General features: G+C 46.5%; 1 protein-coding gene across 1 annotated transcript; it reads left to right on the top strand.

The window, feature by feature from the left end:
• The first annotated feature begins 3,538 nt into the window (after positions 1–3,538).
• On the top strand, positions 3,539–8,123 carry LOC133907883 (MDIS1-interacting receptor like kinase 2-like). The gene is made up of 2 exons (XM_062349984.1): positions 3,539–6,984; positions 7,339–8,123. Exons 1-2 carry the CDS (start codon positions 3,705–3,707, stop codon positions 7,704–7,706), a joined length of 3,648 nt encoding a protein of 1,215 aa, XP_062205968.1. The 5' UTR covers positions 3,539–3,704; the 3' UTR covers positions 7,707–8,123.
• Positions 8,124–10,606: the final 2,483 nt, after the last annotated feature.

The raw sequence follows: 10,606 nt of genomic DNA, 5'->3' as shown, positions 1-10,606 counted from the left end.
GGGATGACTACTTCATTGTGAGATTCAACGACTTATACATTCATTAATTAGTACCATTAATTCGCTAATCTAACTAATTTCTTATCTGTATACCCTTAATGAAATAACGAGGAAGAAGGAACCCTTCTGACTCCTTGACCCTCAAATTATGGCGATTTATGTGATGTAACAAGAAAGAGAATTTGTTGTGGGATATGTGGCTAGGGCAACGAGTCCCTTTTAGAAGAATGACTAACTGATAGCCGCCCACAACACAAGTGGTCATTGGATCTTACTGGTTATTACCCTAAGTGGAACTTGGTGTGTTACCTCAATTCATCAAGACCAATAGTAGGACGTAACGACAAACAGGAAGAACATGACTATACTTTGGTCTAACAAATACTCGACGAGTAAGTTCTTCATGACTTAAGTTACATATTGAATTTTTCAAACTTTTTCTAAATGTTGACTAATGGATCCCTCTTTGCATGTAGAGCTTTTGACATGTATATGCACTATGATCCAAAGTACGATCCGAATGAGCCCCACACATTGACACATAAGACAGTCTTCACGGTAAGTGCCAGCAGACATATTTGCAAATACTCTACAACTACTTTTTTTCTTTCGAATTGATGATTTTTTTTCCCTCTCCAGTGTCACCAACAACCACCGAGCAACGCATTTGACTTCTACATTGCGCGTCACATGGTGCTAACCATGGCAGCAAAGGATATGAAATTCCTGTAAGATAATTGCATAGTCTTTTCATACTTACTTTCATTCATTACTAATATCTAATGATAAAATGATTTTGTTCATGCCAATTGCATGATTTTTTCATAACTACTTTCATTCAGTAGGAATTCAACTTACCAGACCGCAACGACGAGGAGTCTATAGTCTTCGACATTCAAGGATGTATCATCTCGTTCATATTGACTGAAGTCGTCTCTTCAAAAGACGAGTTCTATTGTTGGAAGATAGCATACTAACTTATGTAATTTGTGGTTGTATTTTTTACTTATGTAATTTGTAGTTCTATTCTTGATGTGGATTTATGTCGTGGTACGTTTTGATTATGTATATGTGGATATTTTATTACTTTGGTCCCTACAATGTGGATATATTGAAATTAGTGGTGATTATGGCATGAATGTTATGAGTGATCTCGATGTGTATATATGAATGTGTACTACTTTGTTTGCAGGAGAAGACGGCTGCCAAATCTTGATATTGCTTCAGGATGCAGCCAGAAAATAGGTAAAGCCATTCGGGAGATGAGCATATTAGTGACGGATAAAAACATCACATGTCACTAAAGAGTGTCATCAGTGATGGGATGTAACTTCACAGGTCACTGATGACTCGATTATTATTGACTGGTGCATTTAACATCCATCACTAATGATCGAGTCCCAGTGACGAGGTGCGGTTATCACCGTCACTAAGGACTGGGTGAAAGCTACCCATCACTAATGATCAAGTTATTAATGACGGGAGGAAAGCTACCTGTTATTAAGACTCAGTCATTAGTGATGGGTGGTAAATCTACTCATCACTAATGATGGTCACCAATGACAGATAATAGACCTTTATAGGTCATAGGAGACACACGTTAGTGACACGTTAGTGACACATCTTAACTATGATATGTCACTAATGACTATCATTAGTGACAGATCGGCATCTGTTACTAAGATGTCATTGTTAATAATTCGTTCAGAGTGATAGATACGAGACTCGTCACTAATATATTGTTACGTCGTAGTGAGGAGCAAGGAGCTTAGCTAGGCACTGCTTCAATTTGTCGGGCTGGGTTTGCTGGCTAATCACCCTGCTGGTCCTCACTGTCCTCTCGTCAATCCCGTGAAATGCTTTGTTACAGTTTTCCGTCAATATAAATATATGATTTTTAAAATTTACTTGTATTATTTTATAGTTCCTATATTACAAGCATGGACAAGCTAGGGCTGGCTTGAATCTTTTGTACTTGCGTATGTTTGGATCTCTGGCCTAGCCTTGTATGGTCTTGCTGGACAAGTATATGGCCTAGCCTTGTATGGTCTTGCTGGACAAGTACGTGTTTGATAGTAGCACTAAAAACTTACTTTGTTAGGCAAGCTTGCTCTCTGGGCTTGCTCACTGGGTAAAAGAACCAAACGGTAAGCTTGATCTATAGACAAAATAATCAAACAACATCATCTCTCCTTCCAAGCTGTGTAAGGTTAGGTAATCCTTGTCTAGCTAGCATATGGAGACAAAGGAACCAAATAACCCCTTAGTTTTCCACATCTTTTCTCGTGTGGTCAAACGAACCAACCGTAGCAAAAACTGCAGTAGAAGTAACTGACGTCTGAATAAATGTAAAGAGAAAGCTTGACGTGTCAAACATGTGACAGCAGCCAAACACTTGGCAAGGCCAGTCAAACCTACGATAAAAATTGTGGGCATACACAAAACGGACCTGAATTTTTTAGGTAGCTTTTTGTTTTGACGCTATTTGATAAACGAAAATGTTTGACGTACAACCATTTGAGAAGAACTAATCCTCAATATATTATTAGACCATACGTATCAGTGACTAAAATAAACATATATATCATAGTCACACAATAACATATTATAAATTTATGAGTTTTAACGATAATAATATATAAAGGATTGCTCCTAGGACTAAAAGTCCGCTCATTGGCACCAGCCAGCAAATCCAGCATGCACCATGTGTCCTGTAGTTTCATACCACTGATTCCAGCGCAACCATATTTTGCCAATTTAAAATTCCAAGTCAAAGCAGTTGTACAGTGTACACTCCTACCATCACACAGTGGTCCGAGCACAGGGGGTGGGATTCGGATCCGGCTTCTCTACGTGCTGAAGATAGGCGAAGGATGGAAAGTGACTATAAACAGTATTCTATATAAACAGTAATTTTGTAGTGGACTACTAGTGTACATGGGACGACTGTTTTTGGCTGCTTATGCACTGCACACCGAACTGTTCATATACTGTAGCAGAGGGGAGTTATGTTACTGTTTATCACGCCTTTAGACCCTGTTCACTCAAAATCGAAAATATTAAACTAACCGAAAAATGTTATATTAAAAATTAAAAAAATATTAAACTAGTTATAAAACTAAAAAATATTATATAACTAATTAGAAAATATTAAATTTTAATAAAATTGAAATTCAATCTTAAATGATAACTATAGATGGAATGTCTCGTAAATGCATTTCAAGAAATTTCTTTCATGAACGAGAATTCTTTCGTGAAACGATTTTCGTTCTCATTAGTGATCCAACAGCTTTTTTCACGGTTCTTATTACGAAGGGATTTATAAAGTCATTTGCTCTAGAATGAGATTATCTTATTTTACTTCATGAATTCTTTCGAAGAAAAGTTATTAAAGGTAAGAGAAAATAAAATAAATAAAACTGATAGCAGAATATAAAGGAAATAAAATGAAGGATATATGAATGGAACGGTCTAAAGTGAAATCACGCCGTGACTGCGTCGAGGTGAAGTGAGATGATCATCATCCCACCGCTGCCCCTTCCCCGTTCATTCCGCTCCCCAACCAGCCCCACCACATGTGCTGCTAGTCAACCCAATCCATTGGCCGCCGCGCCGCAAGCCACTGCGACTCTGCGCCAGCCGCGCGCTGAACAGACCACCTCGCGCGCTCCCCACCGCCAGCGCACGCACTCTGCCGCCCGCCAATGCCGACGCCACGCGCCCCCGCCGACGCCCTCCTCCGACTCTTCCTCCTCCCTCTACTCGCCTTCGTCGCCAATGCGGCGACGACGCCGTCGCAGGCCGACGCGCTGCTCGCGTGGAAGTCCAGCCTGGGCGACCCGGCGGCGCTGTCTACCTGGACGAACGCCACCGTGGTGTGCGCCACCTGGCGCGGGGTGGCCTGCGACGCGTCCGGCCGCGTCGCGTCGCTCCGGCTCCGTGGCCTCGGCCTCACCGGCGGGCTCGGCGCGCTGGACCCGGCCGCATTCCCGGGCCTGGCAGACCTCGACCTCAACGGTAACAACCTGTTCGGCGCCATCCCGGCGTCCATCTCGCGGCTCCGGTCCCTCGCCACGCTCGACCTGGGCAGCAACGGGTTCAACGGCAGCATCCCGCCGCAGCTCGGGGACCTCTCGGGCCTCATCGAGCTGCGGCTCTACAATAACAACCTCGCCGGCGCCATCCCGCACCAGCTGAGCCGGCTCCCCAGGATCGTCCACTTCGACCTGGGGTCCAACTACCTGACCAACCCGGACTACGCCAGGTTCTCGCCGATGCCCACCGTCGCGTTCCTCTCGCTCTATCTCAACTACCTCAACGGCAGCTTCCCGGAGTTCGTGCTCAGGAGTGGCAACGTCACCTACCTCGACCTGTCGCAGAACGCGATCTCCGGACCGATACCGGACACCCTGCCGGAGAAGCTGCCCAACCTGAGGTACCTCAACCTGTCCATCAACGCGTTCTCCGGCCGGATCCCGGCGTCCCTCGCGAGGGTGACGAAGCTCCAGGACCTGCGCATCGGCACCAACAACCTCACCGGCGGCGTCCCGGAGTTCCTCGGGTCCATGTCTCAGCTCAGAGTTCTTGAGCTTGGCGGCTGCCCACTCGGCGGACCGCTCCCGCCGGTTCTTGGCCGGCTCAGGTTGCTGCAGCGGCTCGACGTAAAGAACGCCAAGCTGGTGTCCACTCTACCGTCGGAGCTCGGCAGCCTTAGCAGCCTCGATTTCGTGGACCTTTCCGGCAACCATCTCTCCGGGAGCTTGCCGGCGTCGTTTGCCGGGATGCGGAGGATGCGGGAGTTCGGCATGTCATCGAACAACCTCACCGGAGATATCCCGGGGAGGCTGTTCGCGAGCTGGCCGGAGCTCATATCGTTCCAAGTGCAGATCAACTCGTTTACAGGCAAGATTCCGCCGGAGCTCGGCAAGGCTACGAAGCTGAAAATCTTGTACCTCTTCAGCAACAACCTCACCGGCTCCATCCCGCCGGAGCTCGGCGGGTTGGCGAACCTGCAGGAGCTTGATTTGTCGGTGAACTCGCTCACCGGACCGATCCCCAGCTCGTTCGGCAACCTCAAGCAGCTCACTAGGCTGGCGCTCTTCTTCAACAGGCTCACCGGCGCGATCCCGCCGGAGATCGGCAACATGACGGCGTTGCAAACCTTTGACGTCAACACCAACCACTTGGAAGGCGAGCTGCCCGCCACCATCTCATCACTGCGGAACCTCCAGTACCTCGCCTTGTTCGACAACAACTTGAGCGGCACCGTCCCGCAAGACCTCGGCGAGGGGCTGGCCTTTGCCGACGTGAGCTTCGCGAACAACAGCTTCTCCGGCGAGCTGCCGCGGAGCCTCTGCGATGGCTTCGCGCTGCAGAACTTCACGGCGAACCACAACAACTTCAGCGGCAAGCTGCCGCCGTGCCTGAAGAATTGCACTGAGCTGCACCGGGTGCGGCTGGAGTGGAACCACTTCACCGGCGACATCTCGGAGGCGTTCGGGGCCCACCCCAGCTTGTACTACCTGGACCTCTCCTGGAACAAGCTGACCGGCCGGCTGTCGGATGATTGGGGGCAATGCACCAAGATCACGCGCCTGCACATGGACGGCAACCGCATATCGGGCGGCATTCCGGTGGCGTTCGGGAGTATGACAAACTTGCAGGACCTCAGCTTGGCTGAGAACAACTTGACAGGAGTTATCCCGCCTGAGCTGGGTGATCTCAGCATCTTGTTCAACCTCAATCTGAGCCATAACTCCTTTTCGGGGCCAATTCCGGTAAATTTGGGCAACAATTCCAACCTGCAGAAAGTTGATTTGTCGGGGAACATGCTTACCGGGACAATACCAGTGAGCATTGGCACACTTGGTTCACTAACCTTTCTTGATTTGAGCAAGAACAAGTTGTCGGGGCAGATACCAAGTGAACTCGGTAACCTGATTCAGCTGCAGATCCTGCTTGATCTGAGCAGCAACTCACTATCTGGTGCTATCCCCTCAAATCTGGTGAAGCTGATGAATCTGGAAAAACTGAATTTGTCACGCAATGAGCTCAGCGGTTCAATCCCAGCAGGTTTCTCCCGCATGTCGAGCCTGGAGACGGTTGATTTCTCTTACAATCAGCTCACCGGTGAGATACCGTTAGGCAATGCTTTCCAGAACACTTCAGCTGAGGCTTACATCGGGAACCTGGGGCTGTGTGGTAATGTGCAAGGCATACCGCCTTGCGACGGCCGTGCCTCTTCAGGGCATCACAAGAGAACCGTCATTGAAATAGTTTTCTCAGTAATTGGAGCAGTGTTGCTTGCAGCCATTGTTGCTTGCCTCATCCTAGCATGCAGAAGGAGACCCAGAGAGCAGAAAGTGCTGGAGGCTAACACAAATGATCCTTACGAGTCTATGATCTGGGAAAAGGAGGGCAAGTTCACGTTCCTTGACATCGTGAACGCCACGGACAGCTTCAATGAATCCTTCTGCATTGGGAAAGGCGGGTTCGGGAGCGTGTACAAGGCCGAGCTCCCCAGTGGACAGGTCGTGGCTGTGAAGCGCTTCCATGCTGCTGAGACAGGAGACATATCGGAAGCGAGCAAGAAGAGCTTCGAGAACGAGATCAAGGCACTGACAGAGGTCCGCCACCGGAACATCGTCAAGCTCCATGGCTTCTGCACGAGTGGAGACTACATGTACCTGGTGTATGAGTACTTGGAGAGGGGCAGCTTGGGGAAGACGTTGTACGGCGAGGAAGGCAAGAAGAAGCTGGACTGGGGCATGAGGGTCAAGGTGGTCCAAGGGGTAGCCCATGCCCTGGCATACCTTCACCATGACTGCAACCCAGCCATTGTTCACCGCGACATCACCGTGAACAACATCCTGCTTGGGGCGGAAGTCGAGCCGCGGTTGTCTGATTTTGGCACGGCGAAGCTGCTCGGCTCTGCTTCCACAAACTGGACTTCTGTAGCAGGATCATATGGCTACATGGCTCCAGGTTAAACTTGCATCTCTTTATTATTCATGAAGCATACAATTTTGCAGATATCAAACCTGATTTGGACTATTAAGCACTTCAGTAGTAATAAGATCCTTGAAGTGCTGAAGATATTGAGTGGGGGGCACCGCCTTCAGGAGTTGCAAAAACTCTTAAGATTTTTTAGTGTAAAATACAAAAGTTTAGATAATATGCCCCCACTCACCAAAACATAGGTCAGCCCCTGGAAAAAATTAGTGTCATACTATGAAAAGCAATATTTTTGGTATCTTCATTCTCATTCAGACACTTTGCTTGATAATGTTTTGTGACACAGTATACTAACTTGTGGCAGATCCGATTGTACTCTTGCAGAGTTGGCATACACAATGAGGGTCACGGAGAAATGCGATGTCTACAGCTTTGGAGTTGTTGCTCTGGAGGTGATGATGGGGAAGCATCCTGGTGACCTCTTAACCTCCCTGCCGGCTATCTCCTCTTCAAAAGAAGATGATCTGTTACTCAAGGACATACTAGACCAGCGATTGGATCCTCCAACGGGTGATCTTGCAGAAGAAGTTGTGTTCGTCGTGAGAATTGCGCTTGCTTGCACCCGTGCAAATCCTGAGTCGCGGCCATCCATGCGATCAGTGGCTCAAGAGATCTCAGCGCATACTCAGGCATACCTTTCTGAATCATTCCGACTAATCACAGTGAGCAAGCTAACAGACTACCAGAAGTGATGTTTGCCTGTACAATGGTGTGAAGCTCAACAAGTGAAATTAGTAGTTTCCAATTTTGTACAATGCAGTTTGAGAGGAATAATTTTCTCTCAGTTTTCATGCCAAAGACAAAAATTAGAAAAGCATGTTGGTATAGCTGGTTGGTAGACAATGAACTGTTCTGAAGATGGTCAGAAATCTGTCTGTAATCAAACTTAGCCCTTCTTAATTCATTGTACTGTTGGTCTTGTTCCCCCCCCCCCCCCCACCCCCCTGAAGGGCTAAACATGTAACTATAAGATAGATAGATAGTAGAAAAACAACAAATTGTAAGAGAAGTGTCCTTAAGCCACTTCTTTCTTTTTTCTTTCTCTAGATTGGATGAGAAGAGTTTTCTCTGAATGTAAAACGGATATATCTGTGTCCCTACTTGAATAATTTCATGTACATGTTGCAACAACAATTCCATTGAAGTTAGCAGAAGTGCTGCTGGCTGCAGCAACCAGACAACTGCAAACAAATAGTAGCAGGAATAGATCATGAAGAATTGAAGATTATAGTAAGTACAATCATGTTCGTTTCAGCTAAAAAGGTATCGCAAAGGTGCATAAATAACGGCCTATTCTTTTATTCGCATTGTACAGTCTGAATTTTTTTAGAGCTTCATGATCCAGAGGCCCATCAGGCCCAGCTTAATTTTTCGTGGTGCCAACTCGGCCCAGGCTTTCCAGAGGGGCTAAGGGCAGGCCCATTATGCTTCTGGCGCCTTCAAGGTCATCTTGGTAAATACTATTGGTAGCAGCGTACACTACTGCTGACTACAGAGCGCAGTGAATGGCTTCAATGTAGATGTGCAAAGAGAGCTGGGGGCAAAGGACATGTACGTACCAAGAGGTAGACGGCGGAGCCGGCGACGAATGTCCAGTAGCGGCCGAGGTAGGCACCGGCGACGAAGGCCCCGAGGAAGACGGCGTCGGATCAGTTGGCGACGTTGTTGGCGGCCTCGACGGTGCCTGGCGGAGCCACTCCGTCAGGTACATCACCAGGTTTGACGCCACATCATAGCATGCCATCCGCTTCAGACTGGCTAAGAACTTCAGGCGCTTCAAAAAGGAAATTAGCAGTTCCTTTGATATGGAGATCATTACTCTTATGTGGTGGAGCATTTGGTCGCTTCAATGATGCCATCCTTCCATTCATGCAATATGGAGCTTCTTTAAAAAGGAATTTTTCTTGGTTATCCATCGTGTAAAATCTTCTCATGTGTTATCCATCGTGTAAAATCTTCTCATGTGGACTCAATATATCAATGGCTTATGGCTTGCCTCTTTAAATAACTTGTTTAGATTTTTTTTATTTTCGTTATTTGTTTGTAATTCTTCCCTTGTATTTCTTTTTTATTTCTATTAATATATAATTAGTAGAAGACGATCCTATTATTTCGTAAACAATCTGTCATAATTAAATGGGAGGCAACCCTAAGATTTTTGCACCACTAAGGAGGCAACCCTAAGATTTTTGCACTGTACCATGGGACAAGAGGCTCAACAATTTAGAACAGGGTTTTATTTCACATAGTACCACGCCATCTGAACTGTGTTTCCAAGTATGCTAAGTCGTTTAGGGTACTTGTGGTGAAATATGCTCACCCGATTTCAAGTCCCAAACTCGACAAGGGTGCTCCAATTTATAAAATGGCTATATATATCCTTTGTTTTGACGTCTTGTTAGTATAGCGGACAGAAGTAGTACTTTCTCCATTTAGAAAAAGAGAACTAAAAGTTCCAAAACTAGGCAAAGGCAAGTGCAATGCTAGCTTGGAAAATGAGCACGATATAGACATGTTAAAATAGGTTGTTTAACATTTGATATGATGGATTCCAAAAAACTGACATCAGTTGGCCCATTGTGATTGGGAGCACCCCAGCTTTAGCCCAGTTCTGACTTGACCCAACCTAAGCTCACACGACCCGTATAGGATAAACAGCTCGTTCCTCTCATCAACAAGACATCTGGGATGAGACGCGATCGCGATCTATATTAGCGGCCCATCCGCGGAAACGCAACGTGGATTCAGTTTTTGCGCCTGAATTGCCGAAACAAACGCAGGGGATGCTCCTGCTGACGCTGGCGGTCACCATGCCGGCGCTGAAACCGACCAGTTCGACGACTCCCACCCGGCGGAGCGGCTGCGGAAGCTCTCCTTCTTCAGCTGGTGGATGTTCAACGTCTTGCTCGGCATCCTCTTCTGCACCACCGTGCTCGTTACCTCAAGGGCAGCGTCAGCTGGTCCGTAGGGTACGGCGTGCATGCCCACGCTCGCGAATCGCCGGCACGCCACTGTACCGCCACAGGCGGCCGCAGGGCAGCCCGCTGTACAGGATGGGGAAGGTGGTTGCCGCGGCCGTGTGGAGTGGAAGTGGGAGCTACACGAGCTGGAGCCAGAGTATTACACTTAGTCTGTTCAGTAAGTTTTTAGTGTAGCTTTCTGATTGAAATTAGGAGAACTCTGTTATAGTAGTTTTTAGTTTTTAATTTTCTGAGTGAAATTCGTGAGGATGATTCTTTGAAATGAACTAGAACCTAACAAGTTGAAAAAATAGTTTCACTTAATTCACTTTCTACACAAAATTATTTTCTATATGTATTTTATTTTAGAGAATCACTTTCATCTATAAAATCACTTTATCAAAAAAATCACTTTCTACAAAGAATTTAAATAAATAAGCTCTAACAAATAGTCTCTTACACCAGCAAAAGGATATTCCGCTGCTTTATTCGGTCGCCTAGTTCATTTTTCAGCTTCTCAGCTTTTAGTTCAAAATAACTTCCCCTGATTCATTTATCACACAAAATCACTTGCTCTATATATATTTTAAAGAATCACTAGATAATCACTTTCAACTATAGGATCGTTTTCT

This window comes from Phragmites australis, chromosome 24, assembly GCF_958298935.1.
Source record: "Phragmites australis chromosome 24, lpPhrAust1.1, whole genome shotgun sequence".
Lineage (NCBI taxonomy): Eukaryota > Viridiplantae > Streptophyta > Magnoliopsida > Poales > Poaceae > Phragmites > Phragmites australis.
Note: the sequence above shows the minus strand (reverse complement) of the source record. Positions and strands in the feature narration are given on the sequence as shown.